The 26,009-nt window shown below is 45.6% G+C and overlaps 1 protein-coding gene across 1 annotated transcript; it reads right to left on the reverse strand.

The window, feature by feature from the left end:
• Window positions 1-4,365: 4,365 nt before the first annotated feature.
• fgf4 (fibroblast growth factor 4) lies at window positions 4,366-7,300 on the reverse strand. The gene is made up of 3 exons (XM_072466835.1): window positions 6,766-7,300; window positions 5,808-5,911; window positions 4,366-4,542 (listed from the first exon to the last, which is right to left on the reverse strand). The coding sequence occupies exons 1-3, from the start codon at window positions 7,082-7,084 to the stop codon at window positions 4,366-4,368; spliced, it is 600 nt and encodes a 199-aa protein (XP_072322936.1). The 5' UTR covers window positions 7,085-7,300.
• Between the last annotated feature and the right edge of the window lie 18,709 nt (window positions 7,301-26,009).

The following is a 26,009-nucleotide window of genomic DNA, read 5'->3' on the forward strand; positions in this document are numbered from 1 at the left end:
CAGAGATGGGGTAACCCCAGGTGAAAGAGGTGTGAATTGTATCAAGCCAGGACAGTTGGTAGGATTTCGCAGGCCAGATGGTGGGGGATGAATGTAATGCGACATGAATCCTAGGTCCCGGTTGAGGCCGCACTCATGTGTGCGGAACTTGGCTATAAGTTTCTGCTCGGCGATTCTGCGTTGTCGCGGGTCCTGAAGGCCGCCTTGGAGAACGCTTACCCGGAGACCAGAGGCTGAATGCCCTTGACTGCTGAAGTGTTCCCCGACTGGAAGGGAACATTCCTGCCTGGTGATTGTTGCGCGATGTCCGTTCATTCGTTGTCGCAGCGTCTGCATGGTTTCGCCAATGTACCACGCTTCGGGACATCCTTTCCTGCAGCGTATGAGGTAGACAACGTTGGCCGAGTCGCACGAGTATGTACCGCCTACCTGGCGGGTGGTGTTCTCACGTGTAATAGTGGTATCCATGTCGATGATCTGGCACGTCTTGCAGAGATTGCCATGACAGGGTTGTGTGGTGTCGTGGTCACTGTTCTGAAGGCTGGGTAGTTTGCTGCAAACAATGGTTCGTTTGAGGTTGCGCGGTTGTTTGAAGGCAAGTAGTGGGGGTGTGGGGATGACCTTGGCAAGATGTTCATCGTCATCAATGACGTGTTGAAGGCTGTGAAGAAGATGACGTAGTTTCTCCGCTCCGGGGAAGTACTGGACGACGAAGGGTATTCTGTCGGTTGTGTCCCATGTTTGTCTTCTGAGGAGGTCGGTCCGGTTTTTCGCTGTGGCGCGTTGGAACTGTCGATCGATGAGTCGAGTGCCATATCCCGTTCGTACGAGGGCATCTTTCAACGTCTGTAGATGTCTGTTACGCTCCTCCTCGTCTGAGCAGATCCTGTGTATACGGAGCGCTTGTCCATAGGGGATGGCTTCTTTAATGTGTTTAGGGTAAAATAATTGTATTGTAAATATTGTTACAGTACAAATACAGTACAATATTGTAAAATAATGTACTGTATGTTTTCTTGCAAAGAATGATGTGTTATAGATTGTTAATAGTGGCGTTGCAGTCTATTTGCCCATAAAACGTGAGGAAAAAGTGAATATGCCTAACCACCTGTCCTACCCTCATGGTTTAAGTTAAACTGGTGCCCAGATTTGCATGTCCTACGCCATTTGCTCCAACCTTTTCACCTGCATAACATCACCCTTCAATTTCCTTCTTTCAAAGCTGAAACCCCCCCAGGTTTCTCCATTATTTCCTCATGATCCGGTCTTCTAATTATCTGAATCAGTTGCATGGTTATTTCCTACAGGATTTCAGTGACTCCTTTATGTTACAGTCACCAGAATGTATGATAGATGCAACAGGAAACCAATAACAGTGAAACAGAGGAAACCACTTCTTATAAATTGGCGACTTGTGTTCTCCCTCGTCTTCCCACTAAATTTTCAAGATTACCCTTCGAATCTGTCAATGTGAGTCATATCAATAACAACAGAATTTCATAAACGTACTTTAAAATTACTTTTAATTTATACACTGACACAGGTAAAAGATAAGCTTTCATTTATGTAATTCCTTCCAATGTGCACAGCACATACAACACAATATTAAACATCAGCTGTATAAAACTACAGGCACATTCCGACAGATTTAACGCTTAAATATCATATGACGACCATATTAAGTAATAGTTCAAAACCTCAATGCCTATTCATCCCAAGGCATAATTAACAAGGACCGACAAGGCAACTGGTCAGACTGGTAAGTTGAACCAACTTTGTTCTCACTGACCCACTACTCTACCAAGTATCTGTTCGAAATGCTGTGCTAACCTTGACCCAATCCAAAATAGCAGCATGGAAATGGAGTATTAGTTAAAGAAAAAAAAAGTGCGGGTTTTGCAACAGCATGGGCTCAGCTATCATTTTGCAGACTGTAACAAATGCAACTATATAGTCCCGAGTGTAATGTGCACGGGAATATTACCACAGTGCTAATTCTGCCTGAAAACAAAGATTTACACTAACTTTTCCTGTAAACGTGGAATAAATTAAATATTGACATGAAAGTGTCATAAGCTCAAGATTGAAATCAGAACATTAGGGTCTATATACCGAATAAATTAAGCATTTTATCCCCTCACATATGCTTTTGGACCTGTTCTGCATTTCCAGAGCTTTTTTCCTTTTCAAATTTCCAGTCCTTTATTGTTGACTCCTTGTCTTCTTATTGGTTGCTGGGTGAATGAATTAGCTCCTTCATTCATTTGCTCAATGCTCCTACAAGATTGCCTCCGCTATCTATTGATTTGATCCTCAGGTTTACATTGGCTGTGCCAATGCAGAATGCCAACTTAATTTACTGCCAAACGAGGCAAAGTGAACATGTTGCGTGCCCCCCTCCCCTGACAAGTGAGATATTTATGCCCCAGGATGTTGACAGTGATTCAAATTACGCACAGCAGTATTGGGAGGAAGGCCGGCAATTCACTCACAAGACATTATTAGCACACTATCCCCGCTGGAGGAGGAAAGCTGATGATCAGAGGTGGATGTTTTAGCACGCAGAACCTCTCTAAGTTCAAAACAGAAGGAAGTCAACCCAGACCCGGCAAGATTTTGCTGATGTGACTGGATTTGGTTCTGAGCAGCGTGCTTCCCCAAGGTCACCCCAGCTAAACCATTTAGTACCCTTAAAGGTTCTAGTCAAACGAATAGCAGCTTATCAGAAGGAATGTTGAAAACGGAACTAAACTGTTTGTTATCGTCGGAGCCAATAAGTGTGCAACCCAGGAATTGCCCCCCCCCCCCAAATATTAGCAGCATTTAGCAGAGCACAAGACTTTTAAAAAAAACCATAAGGGCCTTAGGATCTCTGTATGCAGTTTATGGCAGCCCCCATCTGGAATACGTAACTAGACCCCCACATGACTGACTGGACTGCATTTGTCTCTTTTAGGGTTTTTTTCATTGCAAACTCTGAAAAGGGTTTCTTCGCCACTATCCCTCCCCCGCCCCCCACCCTCCCCCAAACCTATTGTTTCAATAAAAACCGTGCTGCTGTTTCATTTTACTTGGGAGGTGCTGAGGTCCGGTTTGAAAATATATAAAGAAAATATAGGGTTACGCAATGACCATATAGTGCAGTCCAACAGCTGTCTGCAAATATTTTCACCATGATTATCCTTACTAAAAGTAAATCACTGGGTAAAGATAGCTCAAACGTGACAAGGCTCAACTAGGATGCAATAGACGCCCTACTGGCTACCCCTGGCTACATATGGTCGCGTGTTGACTCAAGATCACTGACAATATTTCAGGGGCAAACTCGCAGTCCCGAATTACTCCGCAGCTTTTGTGAGGAGACTGTTTTGTCCCGGGTTCTTAAAATGAGGTAGATAATTTTTGAATTAAGGAATGGAAAATTATAAGAAAGCAGCTGTGTGCACATCTCCTCCACAATGCTGCCTATTAAAAAAAAAGTCCAGGAGTCATCACAGACAACCTTTTAGTAGATTATTCATATGGGGGTTCATGCCTGTACGCTACATTGGCAAACACACACTGGGTCTAAATCGTGTCATTCTTTGAGGCGCCACGGGTAGGACTGAAAATGCTCCTTTGAAGCCTGTGGGTCGCTTACAATTGCTAAAATGTTGTCGCTTGTAGGTAGGTTAAGGATAGCCCCTGACCTGAAGATGTGACAAAGATTGACTGCGGGGGAGTTCAAAGTTCAGCAGCAGCAGATCTAAAAACAGATTTGTGGGTTAGTACTTCAACGCTGCATTTTCCGTAGCAGAAGAAGGCGGATTCCAATGAAATTACACAGCAAACACCGCGCAGAGGAGGTCAGATGCCAACATTGTTACCAGCAGACATGTATGTAGGAGTGGACAGATTTAACCAAAGCTCCTGGGTGAAGACTAAGACTGTACTCTGAGAAGACAGTTCAATAAACGAACAAAACGCGGATCCCCATTACGCCAGATTATTCAAAACAGTGCAACCCCATTGTCTAAAGGAATTCAGTTTCACGTTTTAAACATGTGACAACAGCACACCTGTGACAACACACACCTGTGACAACACACGCACACATGATGCACCAAATAATTTTCGTTGCGCAACACGGAACAACTTTGGCAGAAATATAAAATCAGCAAAAAAAAAACTATAAATAAACCTTCTGAGCAAAATATACATACTTAAATATTTAGTCACGATTAATTTAAATATACGACAGACCTACTCATCTTGCATAAAGCTTTCCTGAAAGTGCGCCGACTGTGGGTTAGCACCGACCCAACAGTTCATCTTCCTTCCTGAGATAATGTCTAAGGAGCCCCCCCCCCCCCCCCCCCACCACCCTCAGATTCTCGGCAGAAAATGAGTCATTGTCATGATGGGTGAAACCTTGTTCCCCTTCTTTGTTTTGCCATTCTTGCTTAACGCCATGTACATGTTTGGGTACGCGTTGGATTCGTAGGCGTTGTAATTATTGGGTAGGAGAATTTCGTTGAATTTGCATTCATCGCTGTAGTAAACCTGGAAGGTAAGAAGATAGCTCTCTTAATGCACTATTGCAAAAACACGCATGTTCAGTTCATTAATTCTGCAGGTACAATAGACTCGGGAGGTTGCAGAGGAACAACTTACACACACAAAAGATGATGTCACGCCGATTAGCGACTGGGAGACTCTTGTGCAATGAATGTCCAGACAGTGGACTTTCACACTCGTTTCCTTACCAGCTTCCGTTTCTTAGCTTAATCGCTACACAATTTATTTCACGAATCCACCGAAAGTTTGCCGGAAAGTCGGTCGGTTTGAATTATAAGGGTGACATTAATTCTCCCCAGTTGAATGAGCCACACAATGATGGGGGCATGGGCAATCACAGCCCGCCCCCGGGAGCTGTCCGGTTTTCCAGCAAGCCTCTGTGGAGTTAGCCCCTCTTCCAACCCCCTTGGCAGCTGACTGCCTGACCCCCGGCATTTCTCCATCACATTTATTTACCTCTGGCCTTTCTTGTACCTGCCCTATGAAAGCACCGTTTACCTGAAGTCCAGGGTCATTTCAGCAGTTGTGCCTCCAAGGTTTAGTTGAGGTGTGCGAATACTCCATCGAGAAAAATGTAGTGGACTTTGCTATCGTTTGGGTCCTCATAACACCTGATAACAAATGCAATCGACTTCAAAGGTCGACAGTGTACACCAAGCCAGGTGCCTGCGCGTGTTTAGTTGAAGAAAGTTAAAGGGGGATCTCCTGGTGGTGATGGCCATCAGTATTAACCATTTGACTCAGAGGTGTCCTAACTCTAGGTGGGCGGTGAAACGGAACGAGTTGCTTCATTTGGGAAAACGCGATTGCTACAAGTTGCTTTTTAAAAAATAAACATTTCCGGTAGCAAATAAAGTGTGATGCATAAAAGTTGGGAAAAGAAGACTTAATCACACTCACATTCTGGGCAACACATATATTACATTGTGTGTGGAAAGACTACTATATGGGTGGTCCACTTTGACTGATCCTATTTTACACTGGGAAGGGCAGTAGGTGCATGTGCTGGCTGGCAATTCAGAGAATGGAATGCACGTGAAAGACTGATCCACGCCAGTAGCATCTATCTATATTTCACCCTCGGCGCACAATAAAACATATACAATACTCCAAGAATGCCGTTCCTCTCGAATGCCCATCTAACACATAACAGACCTTCAAAGTGTCGTCTTAAGTACACACTGGCATGTCATCAGCAAGTGATATGAACTAGCTGGCAGGCGGACACACAATAACACGTTTGTACTTACAGATCCATAGAGTTTGCCTTTGCTATTCATGGCTACAAATAACCCGCTGTTGACACCCAGGAGGTTGACAACTCCCCTTTCCACCGGCGAGATTTCCAGAAGACCTGTGCAGAGAGAAGAAACATGTCAGAGTGGTCTCCGCCTTTCAAACCCACGGTCTGTTAGTTAGAGGAAGCGCTTGATCGCGTGGCAACAACATCGCGCCATTATTAAGAGGTTTGTACCAAGGCTGTGGGGCAGAAAGAGCACCTGATTCCTTTTGGACATCAGAAAGGCACATTTGTCGCCGAGGGCGATTTCATTTGAGAAATGGGCGGCGTTAGGGGTTCGAGCAAGCAGATAGTACCTTTGCACAAGGGACTCAGACAGGAGACATTCCCTGTTACACGAGAACCGACTAATTTAGAACGAGGCGTGTTTTCTGCAGCTTTAAGGACGCTCTCTGCACAGGGATTTTATCCACTTCCACATTTCAGGACCGGAGCGTAGTTAACAATTCCCCAGGGACATCAACCGCGAGGGGCACACGGTCCAGTTGCCTCAAGTCAAAAATGTAGGAACCCGAGAGCAAAAGGTTGAAAGTTATGACTGAGGGACACTTGTTGCCATTTGACAAACTCGTTGGCGGCGAGGAGCTTGTCAAATCGCAACAAGTATGAAAATGGTGATGACCTGTTCCGTCAATGTTAAACAAAGTTAGACTGAAATGCCAAACTGTCAAAGGCAAGCAGGGAGTGATCAACATATCCTGGGGACACAGTCGCCAGGGAGATTTTCACAGTAACTTAATTGCAGTGTTAATGTCAGCCTACTTGTGACAACAATAAAGATTATTATTATGACAGAGAGAGAGAATTAAGATCTTTCTATAAATCCACCTAAACCCAAGTCCCGGGTGATACAGCACTCAGGGTTTACAGAGCGGTGTGCGGTGCAGCATTTAGTGGTTATTACTTACTGTAGCGGTTCTCGCTGTGCGCCCCGCTGATCCTGCCATCCGCTAACACTTGGAGATGGAAGCCGATTCCCACATTGCAGTACAGGCGGCGCAGCCTCTTGATGCCCAGCAAGTAGCCAGTCTCCCGGCTCATCTCCGCCCTCTCCCCCGGGATTCGAGGCATGGAGCGGGACAAGAGAGTCTCCCACTTGCGCTCCAGGGTGACATTGGGCTGGGCGGAGAGGGGGGCACCGCGCACCAGGGCGCCCAGGGCACAGGCCACTCCGAGGAGCAGGATGGACAAGCGGGCCGGCTGAATTCGCAGCATCCTGATCAACATGTTGGGCACGTGGTCGGGAATCGATTGCACTAAAAATAATTCGACTCTAGCTCCACTTTCTCGCTTTATTTTGGGCGCGTATTAAAAATAAGCGAGGCAGAGCGACTTATCAGCCTGTCAACGAGCTCCTCCTGGGATGTGCCGCCTGCATTGGAGCCCCCTGCTCTGGAGAAGCGGCTTCAGGGGGGTTATTTGAACTTGCAGTCCGCCTCAAACCAACAATCCTGGAGCCCAGGGAGAGCTCTGGGTGAAGTCTTATTCCTCTGACAGTACAGCCATACCGACTCCCCCTGATATTTATATCCATCTGCTCTACCTATTACATCACCACCTACTGCACTTTACGCTCAGTGAATCCAGTTTACCGAATTCGCATCATCCAGGGTCATGTGTCAAATGTATAGGCGACAGAAAGTTGTTTTGAAATTAACTTTTCAAACTTTGCTGCATTTATACATATATAGGCTTGTGAAGGATATATGAGAAGTACAGAAAGCAATATATATACATCTAAATGTAGGTGTATATAAGCCTATAAATACTAATATATATACAAGCAGATATCTATATAGATGGCTATATATGCAATAAGTTGCATATATATATGCAGTGTACATATATATAGCTATATAAACCGATATATAACATATATAAACCGATATATATGCAATATTATATATACAAATATATATATATCATATATATATATATATAAACCATATATATGTAATACATATGGCAGATGGAATACAATGTGGAAAAGTGTGAGGTTGGAAGGAGGAATGGAGGCATGGGTTATTTTCTAAATGGGAAAATGTTTAGGAAATCAAAAGCACAAAGGGACTTGGGAGTCCTTGTTCACGATTCTCTTAAGGTTAACGTGCAGGTTCAGTCGGCAGTTAAGAAGGCAAATGTAATGTTAGCATTCATGTCGAGAGGGCTAGAATACAGGACCAGGGATGTACTTCTGAGGCTGTATAAGGCTTTGGTCAGACCCCATTTGGAGTATTGTGAGCAGTTTTGGGCCCCATATCTAAGGAAGAATGTGCTGGCCTTGGAAAGGGTCCAGAGGAGGTTCACAAGAATGATTCCTGGAATGAAGAGCTTGTCGTATGAGGAACGGTTGAGGATTCTGGGTCTGTACTCATTGGCGTTTAGAAGGATGAGGGGGAATCTTATTGAAACTTACAGGATACTGCGAGGCCTGGATAGAGTGGACATGGAGAGGATGGTTCCACTTGTAGGAAAAACTAGAAGCAGAGGACACCATCTCAGACTAAAGGGACGATCGTTTAAAACAGAGATGAGAAGGAATTTCTTCAGCCAGAGGGTGGTGAATCTGTGGAACTCTTTGCCGCAGAAGGCTGTGGAGGCCAAATCACTGAGTGTCTTTAAAACAGAGATAGATAGATTTTTGATCAATAAGGGGATCAGGGGTTATGGGAGAAGGCAGGAGAATGGGGATGAGAAAAATATCAGCCATGATTGAATGGCGGAGCAGACTCGATGGGCCGAGTGGCCTAATTCTGCTCCTGTGTCTTATGCTCTTATATGTATATATATACACACATACAGAGAGAGAGAGAGAAAATGCTGGAAAATCTCAGCAGGTCTGGCAGCATCTGTAAATCGTGCTGAGATTTTCCAGTATTTTCTCTATTGGTTTCAGATTCCAGCATCCGCAGTAATTTGCTTTATTACACACGCACAGATAGGGTTAATGCGCTTGGCATTTGTCACCAACCCGGGACCGCTGCATCAAGCTGAATAATATGGCATCTGTCAAAGTTCACTGCCTGGATTCATACACCATGTAAAACTTGTGTGTGTGTGTGTGAGGCGGGGGTGGGGGGGGGGGGGAAGTGTTCAAAGTATTTCTACTCGTCCAATGTATTTTTTTTTACAACGTTTTAACTTAAACATATCGCGTATACTGTACGGCAGCCACTGTCAAAATGCAAGCCACGCTGTAAAACGCAATAAAGATTATAATACAGAATTTAGCACAAGCTAAACAACGATTTTGGGACCGTTATCCTGTTGTTCTTGGTTGAATATTTATACACGGTTAGAAATGCGCCTGAGTTAATGAAAATGAAATCAAAAACCTTTAAATTGTTTTGTTTTGATCTGAATTGGGAGAATAGACCCCCTCCCCCCCCCCCCCCCCCCTCCCAAGACCTTGCTTAAGATGGATCAACATCAGCTTTACAATTAGGCAGCACGCGAACCTAGCCCCTGATTTGCTGAGATGCAGCTTTGACAAGAGCAATGCAGCCACAAGCAAGCAGCAGCCAACAGGTGGTTGGTCAGATGTCAGACCCTGAGGGCAGAACAGTGCATCCGCGCGCAATGAGTTTAAAATGAGTCAGCTCCTTGGAGCCCAGCAGTATATATTTTTCCCTTTTGACCCAGCGCCCCCCCCCCCCGCCCCCCTGCTGCCCCGGCTAAAGTGACGGCTCAGTGTAAGATGGGAAAATCAATGACCTTCACAAATGTCGAAGATGCTCTTTTATCTTTTAAGCTCTAATAGATTTCTCAGTGCATGTTGCAGCTGAATTTGCCTGTCAGGGCGAACTCCGATTTGGACAACGAAGTGAAATCTGGTTAAAAATTTACAGACAAAGCAAGTGGCTATATATATCTAAAATAATAATAATCTGTACTGTCACAAGTAGGCTTACATTAACACTGCAATGAAGTTACTGTGAAAATCCCCTAGTCGCCACATTCCGGCGCCTGTTCGCGTACACTGAGGGAGAATTCAGAATGTCCAATTCACCTAACAGCACGTCTTTCGGGACTTGTGGGAGGAAACTGGAGCACCCGGAGGAAACCCACGCCGACACGGGGAGAACGTGCAGACTCCGCACAGATAGTGACCCCAGCCGGGAATCGAACCTGGGACCCTGGTGCTGTGAAGCAACAGTGCTAACCAATGTACTACCTCACCACCCTGGAGATGGTGACATACTGATAATATCACTGGGAGAATAATATAGAAGCCAGGTGAATGTTCTGGGGACATGGGAACAGTTCCCAGCATGGCAATTGGTGGAATTTCAAATCAATTCATTGAAAAAATCAGGATTGCAAAACTAGTCTCGGTAATGATGACCATGAAAGCAATGATGATTGTTGTAAAAAACCCTCTGGTTCACCAATGCCCTTTGAGGGAAGGAAATCTGCCGTCCTTACATGGTCTGGCCTACATGTGACTCCAGATCCACAGCTGTCCCCTACAATGGCCCGACAGGCCATTTCGTTCAAGGACTATTTGATGATCAAATGCTGGCCTTGCCTTGAAATAATTTTAAGAAGAACTTAAAGGGGAGAGGGTGGCTGGTCCCAAAGAGCTGGCACAGGTTCGATGGGCTGAATGGACTTTTTTCTGCACTGTATGATTCTATAATTCCTTCCAACATCCAACCTGCCAATTCTGTTGAATTAAAGGCATGTATCAGACAAGACAGGCATTAATCGTCTATCTGTTTTTTGGGAATGTGTGGATGTTGAATAGTCCCTGACTCTGACCTGAGGCCATTGTTCAGCTCGCGAATGTTCTTTCTCACTTTGTTTCAGTGATAAAGCAAGCATATCTCTCTCTCTGCTATTCCCTTCAAGTAGAAATTGGCCACCGAGTGGAGGATCCGCATGAGGATGTTTTCTCACGTTCACGTTTCATTGATTTTGTATAACAAAGAGAAGTCAGTCTGTATGGTCTGCGGGCCAGCGCTGGAATGTGGGCCTCTCTCTCTCCTGGTCGATCAGCCTGGATAGCTGCAGTCCCTCTGGGAGACCTCTCCCATCCCCCTCTCCTTTCAACTTGAGCTTGAGCCTGCGTACGCTTTGCACACAAGCCCCCATGTCTTTATTCAGTCGGTTCATTTGATCTGCCTGCCTTTGGGAAATAGTTGCCTGTGTGCACTCGTCAGTGTTTTCTATGATCAGAATTCCTTCGCAAATGATGACTTTGCTACAGCATTCATGCTGCGCATCGCCTCACAGTGGTCAAGTTAAGCAAATATCTTGGGTACCAGTAAGCAGGGCACACTGTAAACTAAAGGAAGTGAGTAGTTCTTGCACTGAGAAATACTGGTTCTTAACGTCATAATTATTCCCTTGTTTTCACACAGGTCAGAATGACAGTGTTCAGAGGAACATGTGTGCACATGATTATGAAGGAAGTATAATTTGCATTTATGTACAACCTTTCACAATCTCGATGCGTTCACCTGCCAGTGAGGTGCTTTTAAAGTTTCTTCATTGGCCTAACGTAGGAAATGGGGTCCCACAAACAGCAATGGAAAATAAATAGCTGGGAACTCTCCCGCTCCGGATCACTGGGACTAAATAAAAGGGGACTCTAACTTGTTAACTCTAATAAAATAGAATTTGGTGAGAAAAGTGGGGTGACACTGAAAAAGAAATAAAAACCTTGAGAGGACATTAATTTTAATAGTCTGAACCCTGCTCGCTAAGGAGAGGAGAAGGTTATTCCACATCTGTAAATCAGATTAACCAGATTAGCATAATCTAATTTATGAAGAGAGGCCCAATCAGGCCACCCAATATCCAGATAATGAACGTCGATCTGGCAGGGTGAAAAAATAACATCCCCAGATTGGCTCCTCTCTTCGAGGGATTGACCAGAAATGATTCACTCTTATCCAGATTCAATTTATACCCAGAGAAGGAGCCAAGACTCCTAAGTAGCTTCACTATCTCCTCTATCGTGGATACTGGGTCCGTAATCTAAAGAAGCAGGTAATCCGTGCACAGGGACATCCTATGCTCCCTCCACAACTTATCCCCTTCCACCTATCAAGAGATCTCAACGCCACAGTCAGTGGTTCAACTGCTAAAGCAAATAGAAGTGGAGGCAGCGGCCTATTCAACAAAAAATACCCGAGCTCAAGGCATTAGTACGGACTCTAGCCGTGGAAGCCCTATACAGTAACCAAACCCAAGATATTAACATTTTGCCCCAAACCAAGCCTCCCAAGGATCTCAAAGAGATATCCTCGCTACACCCTATCAAATGCTTTTTCGGCGCCCATGGATATGATCACCTCTGGTTCGGGCACAGGAGAGACTGATATTTAACAGCTGGCGTATATTGGCCGACAATTGCAGAACCTTAACAAAGCCTGTCTGGCCTTCCGCGATCACCTCTGGGAGTCAAGGTTCCAATCGCAGCGCCAACACCTTGGTAAATAATTTAGCGTCAGCGTTCAAAAGCGATATGGATCGATAGACCCATGTTCCGTCGGGACCTCGTCTTCTTCGGGATCAGAGAAATAGAAATCTGTGTGAGTGAAACGGCCAACAAACCCCAGGACAAGGAATCATTGAACGTATCCACAATTAACGAAATCAACTGAACCACAAACGTCTTGTAGAACTCAATGGCGAATCCATCAGGGCTGGAACCTTACCCCTCTGTATTAACCCAATACCTTTCAAAATCTCCTCCAGATTGAACGGGGATTCCACCTCCCTCTGCCTTTCTCTCCCCACCAAAGGGATGGACAACCCATCTAAAAACACTGCAATGACCAAACTCTCCTCCGGGGGCTCCGATCTATAAAGATCCCAATAGTACACTTTGAAAGCCGCATTGACTTCAGACGGGGCAGAAAACGAACTCCCACTCGAGCCCCTAATCTGCATAATCTCCCGGGGATATACCTGCTGCCTTAGATGATGAGCAAAAGGTGACTGGCCTTCTCCCCGAATTCATTAATAACCCCTTCGAGCGCCACAGCTGCCTCACCGTCTTACTTGTTAATAACAATGAAAATCGTGTCTGCGGCTTTTTCCTGCTCACAAGCAACTCAGGGATGGGGGCAAGCGAGTACTGATCGTCCACCTCAAGGAGTCCACCAGCCTCTGTCGCTCTACCCCCGCAGTCCTTTCCATATGTGCTTTATAGGAGATAATCTCCCCGCAATAACCACCTTAAGGGCTTCCCACAGCATAGGGGTGAGATAGACCCGCTCTTGTTAAACTTGATATATTCCTCAATGGTGGAAGATATATGTTCACAAAATCCGTTGTTTGCTAACAACACCGTATCCGACCTCTATGCTGGGCGCTGAGAGTGACCCGGCTCTAGGTTCAAGTCACAAAGTGTGGAGCATTGTCTGAAATAACAATAGCTGAATACCCCTCCCCACCCCCCACCCCCACACCCCACCCCCCCCACCCAGGGGAGAAGAGACCTCCCCACCAGAAAAAAGTCAATCCATGAGTGAACTTGATGGACATGGGAACAAAAAAGAAAAATCCTTATCCCTCAGGTGCACAAAACACCACAGATCTTCCCCTCTAATCTGCTCCATAAAAGCCAACAATGCCTTTGTCAGTGGGACATGGGCCTAGATCGATCCAACTTCAGATCTAGAACACAGTTTAAGTTCCCAAGTGTGAATCCAAGTCAGGAATGGAGGCCAGCAACGTCTTACCAAACTCCGTATCATCCCAATTTGGTGGATGGACATTGACCACATACACCAAAGTGCCGGTCAAAGAATCACTGACCATCACATATCTGCCACTAGGATCTGCTGCATCTTGGTGGCTGAAAACGGAACCTGTAGATTAATCATAATCACCGTCCCCTCCCCCCGCCTTGACCTACCGTCGAGCCCAAATGAAATATCTGGCTCATCCTCCCCTTCTGTAATCTGTTCTGGTCCCTCACCCGCAAATGTGTCTCCTGCACAAACAATCAGTGTTCCAACTTTTCAGGCGAGTGAATACCCTTGACCTTTTCATTGGGCCACCCAAGTCCCTTTTATTCCAGAAGACCATCTGAATTGGGGTGTCCCATTCCCCCCTTGACCTGGAGTCAGCCATTTCCACCGGAAGGGGTTATCCAACAACGACTTAGAGAGTACAGGAACAAGGCCCACCCAAGATGGCCGCCACACCCACCAGCAAGACAAAACAAAGAGAAATCTGATGTCACCATCAGCAAGCTAACCTTGCCCCCCACACCCCTTACCCCCATCTTCCCACCCTCAAACAATACCACACCCAAACGTACATCCAATAACAGCAAAACAAAAGAAACCCCCTCCCAATTAACGCTATCCCGAACAAAACAAAAACACCAACTCATTATCCCAAACCAAACTATTATAATGAGCTGCAGCTACCGCCACCACTTCGCTCTTGTTAGTGAGCTAATTCTTCTGCTAGCAGGGCGGACCCCAAAACAACCACAGTACAAAGAACAACACCACTCGCAACATTAAGCCGCCCCACCAACATCCACCAACATCCAACATATGAAACAATCATCCCACCCAAGAACAAAAAAGTACAAACATGTATGTACAAGGAACCCCAAAAACTCTCCACACCCACCTGCCCGCAACCAGAAACCACACAAAACCACAATCAACCCGAACCGATCCCACGTTTTTGTACAAAGGCATCTGCATCCTCCGCCGCATCAAAATAATAGTCCTTTGTCTCAAAAGCCTCTCGGAGCCGGGCCGGGTGCACCACCCCAAACCGAACTCTGCTCTTATCAGGGCAGCTTTGGCTTTGTTAAACGCTACTCGCTTCTTTGCTAGTTCCGCTCCAATGTCCTGGTAAAACCTGATGACATAGCCTTCCCATTTATAGTGCCGATGCTCCTTAGCTCATTTTGGGACCCTTTCCTTCTCCTGGAAGCTGTTGAACCATACAACAACAATCCGTGGTGGTTCGAGGCTGCCGTTGACCCTGTAATCCGCATTCAAATCTTTTCTACCAAAATGAATCACCTCGCACTTATCAGGGTTAAACTCCATCTGCCATTTTTCGGCCGAGCTCTGCATCCGATCAATGTCACTTTGCAGCCTACAACAGCCCTCCACCTCATCCACTACTCCACCAATTTTGGTGTCATCAGCAAATTTATTGACCCACCCTTCAGCCCCCTCCTCCAAGTCATTGATAAAAATCACAAATAGCAGAGGACCCAGCACTGATCCCTGTGGTACACTGCTGGTAACTGGTCTCCAGTCTGAAAACTTTCCATCCACCACCACCCTCTGTCTTCTATGTGATAGCCAGTTACTGATCCAATTGGCCAAATTTCCCTCTATCCCACACCTCCTTACTTTCTTCATAAGCCGACCATGGGGAACCTTATCAAATGCCTTCCTAAAATCCATGTATACGACATCAACTGCTCTACCTTCATCTACACACTTAGTTACCTCCTCGAATAATTCAATCAAATTTGTGAGGCAAGACTTACCCTTCACAAATCCACGTTGACTATCCCGGATTAAGCTGCATCTTTCCAAATGGTCATAAATCCTATCCTTCAGGTCCTTTTCCATTAACTTACAGGCCACCGAAGTAAGACTAACTGGCCTATAATTACCAGGGTCATTCCTATTCCCTTTCTTGAACAGAGGAACGACATTCGCCACTCTCCAGTCCTCTGGCACTATCCCCGTGGACAGAGAGGACCCAAAGATCAAAGCCAAAGGCTCTGCAATCTCATCCCTTGCCTCCCAACGAATCCTTGGGTATATTCCATCTTGCCCAGGGGACTTGTCGACCTTAAGGTTTTTCAAAATTGCTAATACATCCTTCCTCAGAACATCTACCTCCTCCAGCCTACCCACCTGTATCACACTCTCATCCTCTGGTCGGCCTATCCACATATTGTGTCAGGAAACCCTCCTGCACACACTGTACAAAAACTGCCCCATCCGAACTGTTCGACCTATAGAGGTGCCAATCAATATTTGGAAAGTTAAAGTCACCCATGACAATTACCCTGAGACCTCCCCATCGATCCATAATCTGTTTTGCAATTTCTTCCTCCACATCTCTATTACTATTTGGGGGCCTATAGAAAACTCCTAACAACGTGACTGCTCCTTTCCTATTTCCAACTTTGGCCCATATTACCTCAGTAGGCAGATCCCCTTCGAACTGCCTTTCTGCAGCCATTAATCTATCCTTGAGTAACAATGCACTCCTCCACCTCTTTTGCCACCTTCCCTACTCTTACTAAAACATCTATACCCCGGATCTTCCAAGAACCATTCCTGTCGCTGTTCTAACCATATCTTCATAATGGCCACAACATCGTAGTCCCAAGTACCAATCCACGCTCCAAGTTCACCTACCTTATTCCAGATTCTCTTTGCATTGAAGTAGACACACTTCAACCCACCTTCCTGTCTGACGGTACACTCCTGCGACCTTGATACTCTCCTCAGTATCTCACTACTCTCAACACTGGCTTCTGGACTACAGCTCATTTTTCCACCCCCCTGACAAATTCGCTTAAACCCCCCCGAAGAGCCGTAGCAAATTTCCATCCCAGGATATATCATTGATCAAATGGGATTGAAATAGTTCCAAAAACTGGGCAAAAAGGGCCAGAAATCAAGCACACTAGTGGGAGTCACTACTGTGCGAGTTCTCCTTACATGTTGCCACTGGAGGCCCTCGACAGTGACATACCTGGCAGTGCCATACCTGGCAGTGCCATGCCTGGCAGTGTCAACCTAGCAGTGCCGACCTGTGTTGGGGGAGGGCACTGCCTGGGCATGTTCCTCTATCTCCAGGGGGTTATACTTACCTGAGCGTCCCCAAAGGGATCTCTTTGATTGTCTGACACTTGGCTAGACTTGTGTAAATGATGCTGGAATGACGGCATTTCAGGCATCATGTCAAGATTGCACAAGAGAAAGAAGGTGTGGAAAGACTGCTTACTACTGGCCCGCTAACATATTAAAATGAGCTCCTCAGACTCGCACAGCATAATTTGCGATACACCCTTGTGTGTGTGGGGGGGGGTCAGATCGAATTGGAGAGAATCACGTTTCTCTCTTCTCTCCGGATTTTGAGCCTGCGCGAGATCTTTCTCATGGTTGGAGAAAGATGGTGCTCAAAATCGCCCCCCCCCCCCCCCCAAATATGATAAAAAAACAGATTGAAATGAAATGAAAAATGAAACTGAAATGAGATTGTAAGATATTTTACAACTATGTAAAAAGAAAGAGAGTAGCCAAAGAAAATGTTTGTCCCTCAGAAGCAGAGGTAGGGGGAAATTATCATGGGGAATGAGGAAATGGCAGAGACAATGAACAAACATGTTGGGATGGGGTATCCACTCCCCCGGTCATGTCTTTCTGGGTAGCCCGCCACCATGGTGGGTTTCTATTGTCCCGCCGCTTGTCAATGGGATTCCCATTGAAACCGCCTCATGCCGCGTCAAAGCCAGCTGGAAGGGCCGGGAAGACAGCGGGAAAAGTGAATCCCGATCCCTGGACAATTCCGGCCATTGTATCTGTCTTCTAATAGAAGAGGCAAATTATAAAGCAGAATAAAGGGTGACCTTGGGCTAATAAGAGTGAGGAATTTCGGTAATCAACATCTGCAGAGGAAAAGTATTGGCAAAACTTAAGGGTCTGAAATCCAACAAATACTAAGGACCTGATGGCCGACACCTTGTGTTCTGAAAAGGCAGTGATTGTGCTGGCTATAAGGTTTTCCAAATTTCCTTAGATTCTGCAATGGCCCCAGCAGATTGGAAGTTGGAAAATGTAACACCACTACTTAGGAAAGGAGAGAGAAAACAGGGAACTATAGGTCAGTTAATCTGACATTAGACTTCAGAAAATGCTGGAATCTGTTATTCAGGATGTCCGAACAATGCATTTAGAAAAGCATAGTGTGATTAGAACAAGTCAACATGATTTAGAGTTTTTAAATGGTGTAACAAATAGATTAGATAAGGAGGAATTGGCCAATAGATGTGGTATACTGTGATTTCCTAAAGGCATTCAATAAGGTGCCAAATAAAAAATTACTGCACAAGAAAATGCCTAATGGAGTTGTGGGGATCGCATGAATACGTTGGCATGGATAAAGGAATGGTTAATAGACAGGAAGCGGAGTTTAGGGATTAATTAGTCATAGTCAAGTTGACAGGTTGTGACTACTGGAGTGCCACAAGATTACAGCTATTCACAATCCATATTCATGATTGACGTTAGAATTAAATGAAAATTAAAGAATTACATTTTTAAAAAGAAACCAATAGGGATTTAGCTGCACTGAAGACTTGCAGATTAGCCTAGTAGCAGGGTGAAACAGATACTCTGTTAAGCAAAGTGGAGACCGAGATCATAGCCAGGTCCAGTTCCAAAGCAGAGCTCTCACAGAATCAAGCAAGAAAAGAAAGCAGCAAAAATCTGTCCATATGAGACTCCATAGGTTCGACACTTAGCCAGAGGAAGGTTTCCAAAAGAAAGCTCTAGATCCTGTGTTGTAATTATTTTCTGGATTTGGCTCATAGTATTAAAACCTATGGGATGTTGTTTTGGGGAAGGTGTAGGCTCAAAGGTGAGGAAGGTAGATAGATTTGGATTGGGGGAGTAATTTAAGCATACTGTCTGGGTAACCATTCTTGTAGTTATTTGTAAATGAGTGTTTTAAAGTTTAATAAACATTTTGTTATTTGAATAATTTACAACAAGATTGATACCTTTTTTCATCGGATATTATCGCTTTTTTCACATTATTTTCCAAATCCGAAAAATAAATAATTCAGAACCCGCATTCCAACTTTCCCTTCTGGGATTTGGGATTGCCTCATATTTAACATCCGCGGGTTTCATAACAATGTACCCAATTTTGCCGATGGTACAAAGCAAGGTGGGAATGCAAGCTGTGAGGAGGACTGCAAAGAGATATAGAACAACATAGAACATACAGTGCAGAAGCAGGCCATTCGGCCCATCGAGTCTGCACTGACCCACCCAAGCTCTCACTTCCACCCTAACCCCGTAACCCAATTACCCCTCCTAATCTTTTTGGTCACTAAGGGCAATTTATCATGGCCAATCCACCTAACCTGCACGTCTTTGGACTGTGGGAGGAAACCGGAGCACCCAGAGGAAACCTACGTAGACACGGGGAGAAGGTGCAGACTCCGCACTGACAGTGACCCAGCGAGGAATTGAACCTGGATCCTGGCACTGTGAAGCCACAGTGCTATCCACTTGTGCTACCGTGCTGCCCTATAGACAGGTAAATTCAGTGACCAACAAGGTGACAGATGGAATATAATATGAGGAAATGTGAAGTTATTCATTTTGGTTATAAGAGAAAAGCAGAACAGAAAAGAATATTTCTTAAAAGGGGTAAAACGTATTGATGTGGATTTCAGAGAGACTTGGATCTACTCGTGCAGAAAATCAGCATGCAGGTACAGCAACCAATTAGGTAAGCGAATGGCATTTTGGCTTTTATTGCAATGTTATTAGCGTACAAGAATAAAGAACTCTTGCTCTAATTGTGCAGGCTTTTGGAATTATGTGTGAAACTTTGGCCTCCACATTTGAGGAAGAGTACGCTGCATTGGAGGCAGTGCAGGAATGTTCACTAAATTGGTCCCTGGGATGCAAGTGCTGTCCTACAATGAGATGCTGAGTAAATTGAGTCTCTAGTCACTGGGATTTAGAAGAATGGGAGGTAATCTCATTGAAAGATTGAAGATTATGAAGATGAGGCACCGAAAGGTTGTTTCCCCTGGCTGGGGAAGCTGAAACAAGGCTACACATTTTCAAGATGAGGGGCCAACCATTCAGGACTGAGGTGAGGCTAAATGTCTTTATTCACAGGGTGAGTCTGAGGAATTTTCTGCTGACGATGGTTGTGGATGCTCCATTGTTTAATATATTTAACGCTGAGACAGATTTGCATTCTCTCAGGAATGAATAGATATGGAGAGCAGGCAGGAAAGTGGAGTTGCAGCCAAAGGTCAGGTATGATCACATTGAGCGGTGAACAGGATTGATGGGCCATATTGACCTCTGCTGCTCCGATTCATTATGTTGTTTTGGCTGCCATGTTTCCCACAACACAACAGTGACTCCGTTCTGATGTATTTCATTGATTGTAAAGCATTTTGGATCATCCAATGGTCATGAAAGATGCTACAGAAATGCATGTTGTTGTTTTTTAATTGGAACTTGAAGTACAAATATTAGCCAGTTGACCTCCTTTTCATTAGTGCCACATGATCACTTCTGTGCAGTGAATAGAACAGATAAATCCTCAGTTTACTGCCTCACCTGAAAACAGCATCTGCAACAGTGCAGCATTCCGTCAGTTATCCTGTAGAGGTTTCAGTACGTCTTTGGTGCGCAACTTGAACCCACCGCTGTCTGACTCAGAGATGAGAATGCTGCCACTGAACTAATGCTGAGGCCATTATGTCCCTCAAGCCTGGGTGAGTGCAGCTCCAACAACACTCAAGAAGATTGACACCATCCAGTGCTTGATTGGCACCCCTTCCGCAAACATTCGGGTTTTCCACTACTGAGGAACTAGTAATTCCAAGGGCTGTGGGGACATGGTTTCAAATCCCACCACAGCAGCTGATGGAATTTAAATTGAATTAATAAAATCTGGAATTAAAAAAACTACTCTCAGTAACAGTTAACATGAACCCATTGGTGGCTGTTGTATAAACCCATCTTGTTTATTAGTGTCCCTTAGGAAAGGAAATCTGCCATCTTTACTTGGTCTGGCCGACATATGACCCCTAGGAATGTGGTTGACACTTCTTCGTAAACAGGCACGATTGTCCACCTGAGAAACTCCATGTTACTGCTCATGGGTTCTGTAGATAATTGCATGACTGATGAGATTCCAGAACCACATCTTAAACCGCACACTTGGCAGGTGTTTCTGGGAGGTGGGATCAGTTCTTGGACTCTAGATCGCTTGTATTCTTTTCCCAGGCTCCTTTTCCAGGCCTCCGATTGCCATTGGGTGTCCTCGAAGAAATTGTCCCTTTAATCAGGAGGTTCCTCCAAGTTAGTCTCTTCCGAGCAATGGCCTCTCAGGCATTGACATCTTATCATAGATTATCATAGAATTTACAGTGCAGAAGGAGGCCATTCGGCCCATCGAGTCTGCACCGGCTCTTGGAAAGAGCACCCTACCCAAGGTCAACACCTCCACCCTATCCCCATAACCCAGTAACCCCACCCAATACTAAGGGCAATTTTGGACACTAAGGGCAATTTATCATGGCCAATCCACGTAACCTGCACATCTTTGGATTGTGGGTGGAAACCGGAGCACCCGGAGGAAACCCACGCACACACGGGGAGGATGTGCAGACTCCACACAGACAGTGACCCAAGCCGGAATCGAACCTGGGACCCTGGAGCTGTGAAGCAATTGTGCTATCCACAATGCTACCGTGCTGCTCTATGTTACATTTCTTGAGGTAAAACTTCAGGGTGTCTTTGAAACATTTCCTTTGTCCTTCTCGGCTTAGGAAGCCTTTCTTGAGCTGGGTGAAGAAGGTTTGCTTTGGCAGTCAGGACTCTGACACCCTAAGCACATGGCCAACCCAGCTGAGTTGGCTTTGGATGATTATGGCGTTGATGCTTGTGCTCTTGGCTCCTTCAAAGACTTTAAGATGTTAGTAACCGTATCCTCCCAGCTGATGGGGAGAATCTGTCTCAGACACCATTGATGGTAACTCTCCAGGGCCTTGAGGTGGCGCCTGTACATAATCCAGGTTTCTGAGCCATATGGAAGAGTTGGGTGGATGACTGCCATGTTCATGAGGATGTTGGTGTCAGCACAGATGACGTGGTCATCAAAGAATCTCGTCCTTAGGCATCCAAAGGAGACCCTTGCAGATTAGATACAATGTTCGATCTCTGTATCAATGTCAGCCGTAGATGAGAGGTGGCTCTCTAGATAGGAAATATGTTCACGTTTGATAGGGTTTCTACATTGCGCTTGATGGAGGGGGAGATCAGATTTTGCCCTGAGGCAGATTGGTAAAGGACTTGAGTGTTCTCGAAGTTGAGGCTGAGGCAAATTCTTCGGTAAGCTTCTGCGAAGTGTCAAGCATGGCTTAGAGATTTCCTTCTGAGAGAGTGGAGAGGACGATGTCATCCACATACTGAAGATCCATGAGCGATGTCAGTGTAGTGTTTTTCTTCATTGAAAAGTTTTCCGTCCATCCTGTAGACAATGTCCACTCCACTGGGTAACATTTCTTGACAAGGTGAAGGATGGTGGCGATGAAGATGGAAAAAAAGGTGGAGCGATGGCGCATCCCTGCTTGACTCCAGTATTGACCTCAAAGGTTTCTGTCTTATTTCAGTTGGTGAGGACTGTTGCTGATAGCTTCTCATGGAGGAGTCGGAGGATGTTGACGAATTTCTCAGGATAGCCGGCCTTTGACAGAGTTTCCTGAGCACTTCCCAACTGACTGAATCAAAACCTCTGGTCAGATCAATGAGGGCCATGTGACTGAATCAAAACCTCTGGTCGGATCAATGAGGGCCATGTAGGATGGTCGATGTTGCTCCCGGCATTTCACTTCAAATTTCCGAGCATTGAAAATCGCGTTCGCTATTCCATGGTTTGGTCATAAGCCGCACTGGCTTTCCGGAAGGATTTCTTCAGAGTACGGGAGAAGGTGGCTCGCAAGGTTACGGGTGATGATCTTTCCAGCGATGGGAAGTGGGCAGATTCCTCGGTAATTCCCACAGTCTGCTTCGTCTCTTGAAGATGGTGGCGATGACGGCATCCCTGAGGTGGGCAAGAATTTCTCTCTGTCTCAGATTTTCAGGATCAACTGATGGGTGATCTCTTCTCCTCCAAGTTTGAAAATCTCTGCCTGGGATCCTTTCCACTCCTGTGGCTTTTCCATTCTACACGTGTTTAATGACAGCTTCAACTGTGTCCACGCTTGGTGGGGGTCCAAGTTCATCTTTGATGGGGAGTTCGGGGATTTCCTCAAACATGTCCTCATGCATGGTTGTATCACAGTTTAGGGGTTCTTAGAAGTGTTCTCTCCATCGAAGGCCGATGCTTTCTCTGTGCTCAAGAGGGTTTCATCCTTACTCCTCATTAGTTTGAGGCTGAGGGTATTAGGTTTATATATTGTCTTGGTGGCACTAAAGAAGCCCCAGGTGTCATGTTTATCAGTGAGGAGTTGCAGCTCCTTACTTTCTCAGTCCACCATTGGTCCTTGATTTCTCTAGTTTTTCTTTGTACCTTTGCTTTGGCTAATTGATGAGCGCTCCTCTTTGCCTTGTTGGTTATGCCATTTTGCCCGGCATGGAGAGCTTTCCTCTTCTTGTTGATGAGGCCTTGGATGGTGTGCTCCTTCTTGGCGAACCAGTCTTGGTGTTTCCTGGTCCTATAACTAAAAGTTTCTTTGCAGCTTGAGATGATGGCTGTAACTCTTTCCAGTTTTCCTCCACTATTTAAGATGGACATTTTGAAGATTTTGGAGAAGATATTGTTGAACGTTCACTCGCATTCTTGGCTCTTGAGCAGTTTCTTATCTTCCGCTGTTTCTGGTGTAGTTTTATGGACATAGAGGAGTGGATAAGCCAGTGGCCTGTCCAGTAATCATCTGCACCGGTCATCGCTTTAGTAATGAGGGCATCCTTTTGGTCTCAGGGTTGGACGATGACAAAGTCGATCCTGTGCCAGTTCTTTGTGCATGGATAACTCCAGGAAGTCTTGATCTTATATTTTTGGCAGAACAGTGTGTTAGTGATGGCCAGCTGATGTTTCACACATTTGGCGGGCGGGAGAACACATTTGGAGTTGCAAATTTCAACTCCTTCCTTTCCGATGGTTCCTTTCCAACATTGGGAGTCCTTTCCAACCCAGAAATTTAAGTCCCCAAGGAGGATAATCGTATCTTCCTTAGGAATGTTGGAGGAGAAGCTTTCTTTGGACACATCACTGACATCAAGGGTTGGGGCGTAGGCACTTATGACTGTTGCATACTGGTTCTCGGCAAGTCGGAGATGGAGGATCATGATGCCGACAGGGAGCTTTGAGAGTCAGTTTACGAGTTTGTTCTTGATGGCGAATCCAAATCCATTAGTCCTCGGCTGATCATTAGGTTTTCCTTTCCTGAAGAAATTTAACCACCGCCATCTTCCCTTGGCTGCCCTTTGCCTGTTCTTCGGGTCTCTTGCAGGGCAGCGGCGTCAATGTTGAAGTGCCCAGGTTCATGGCAACAAGAGCAGTTCTCTGTTCTGGTCAATTGTTTTGCTCATTATCCATGATGGTTCGTACATTCCAGGTTCCAACATTGAGTTTACCTCTGATTTTCTGTGGGCGGCACGATGGCGCAGTGGTTAGCACTGCTGCCTCACGGCGCTGAGGTCCCAGGTTCGATCCCGGCTCTGGGTCACTGTCCGTGTGGAGTTTGCACATTCTCCCCGAGTCTGCGTGGGTTTCGCCCCTACAATGTGCAGCGTAGGTGGATTGGCCACGCTAAATTGCCACTTAATTGGGGGAAAAAAAGAATTGGGCATGCTAAATTTAAAAACAAACCTTGGTTACCTGTCCACAATCAGATGAGCTGCTGGATGTGGTTTTCCAGCCAGGTTGGGGATGGAGCAGACTATGTTTAGGGCACCGTGTCTAGCTCTTTACCCATGCGGAGCGAACAGAGTAGATCCTGAAGAGGGCTGCTCAGTTGCGAAGAAAGCTGCCAAAATTCTCTCCTGTTCCAATTCCAAGAGCGAGGCGACTGAATCCAACTCCACCACCGACGTGCCAGTCCAAAGCTAGGGGCTTCCAGATCACGTGGTCCTGTTCCCATCTCCTCCTGCTGACCACTGCAGGGCTTGAATATGTGTGTGTGTGTGTGGGGGGGGGGGGGGGTGCTGGTTTGCTCTGGGTGGACACCTGATGAGGGACATCTTGTAACGTGGGTGTGCCATTGCACATCAGCAGACACATAGTCTTTGACAGAGGTTACGGCCAGTTCCAGTGGCAAGGGAACCTCGATGACTTGGGCATCTCCCTACTGCTGCAGACTTCATCCGCCATCGCAGCTGCTGATACAATTCGAGTATCTTCCACCTGATTCGCCGTTGCAGACTTGTTTTGGATTGAGCTTTGTCCGGTTCCTCCCGTCCAATCTTACTATCATAGGTGACTCTGCCAAGAGTTTTTTTTAAATAAATGTTTTTTATTGGGTTTTTTGAACATAGTATATTTACAGTTATGTACACAGATTAAAATATATATATATATAGAAGAGAAAAAAAACCTGGTAGGATATGTGCACCAGCTCAAAAAGGACGGTTTTCGCTGCCGTTGCCGTCGCACGTTCACCTTTGGCCGTTTGTCTCGTCTTTCGCCCGTATTTTCCTTGTTCTCTGTTACTGTATTTGCCAAGTTTATTGTCGTTTCTCTTGCTCTCCTTCCGGCTCTCATTCCCTCGCCTTCCCCCCCTCTCTCTGGTTTCCCTCTATTTTTCCCTGTCTCCTCCCTCTTCCTTCTTCCTCCCCCCATCCCCCTTCTGCTCCCCTTCCCCTTCTCCTGTGGTTCGCCTTTCTTTTCTCTTAGGTTTAGCTGTCCCCCCCCCCCCCCCCCTTGTTAAGTAATGGGTTAAGAGACATTGCAATTAGTTGTCTCATTTATGTTAAGTATCCATTAATTGACACTGATATGTAAAGGGGCTTCAGGTGGCCTCTGTCAGGTGGTGTGTTGTTAAGAGTTTTGTGCAGAGGCTGTGGAAATGAAATAAATGGTGTTTGGTGAAAAGGAACAAGAACTTTAGACTCTTCATTTCACAGCAACTAAAACGTCTAACAATTGGTAGCAGAGGATGGTTGCTGTGCAAATGTGAAGGTTTGAAAGATACAACTTTTCCTGATCAAACCAAGGAGTGAGTGAGAAGGAAAAAAAAAAGGGATATGGCTGAACCCAGGATAAAGATGGCTGGATATGACTATCCTCCCTTATTTTCTGAAAGGGAATCGTACGACCAATGGAGGAGTGCAGTAGTTATGTGGACTAAAGTAACTGCTTTGGGAAAGGGAAAACAAGGTATGGCATTGGCTCTTTCTCTACCATATGGCAGTAAAATCCGAAACAAAGTGCT

The sequence above is a fragment of the Scyliorhinus torazame genome, chromosome 10 (genome assembly GCF_047496885.1).
Source record: "Scyliorhinus torazame isolate Kashiwa2021f chromosome 10, sScyTor2.1, whole genome shotgun sequence".
Classification (NCBI taxonomy): domain Eukaryota; kingdom Metazoa; phylum Chordata; class Chondrichthyes; order Carcharhiniformes; family Scyliorhinidae; genus Scyliorhinus; species Scyliorhinus torazame.

Coding starts and splice junctions, on each gene's coding strand:
- fgf4 (XM_072466835.1), bottom strand. CDS start 7,084: ATGTTGATCAGGATGCTGCGAATTCAGCCGGCCCGCTTGTCCATCCTG. Junction 5,912..6,765: donor GCACAGCGAGAACCGCTACA/GTAAGTAATAAC, acceptor CTCTCTGCACAG/GTCTTCTGGAAATCTCGCCG. Junction 4,543..5,807: donor AAGGCAAACTCTATGGATCT/GTAAGTACAAAC, acceptor CTTACCTTCCAG/GTTTACTACAGCGATGAATG.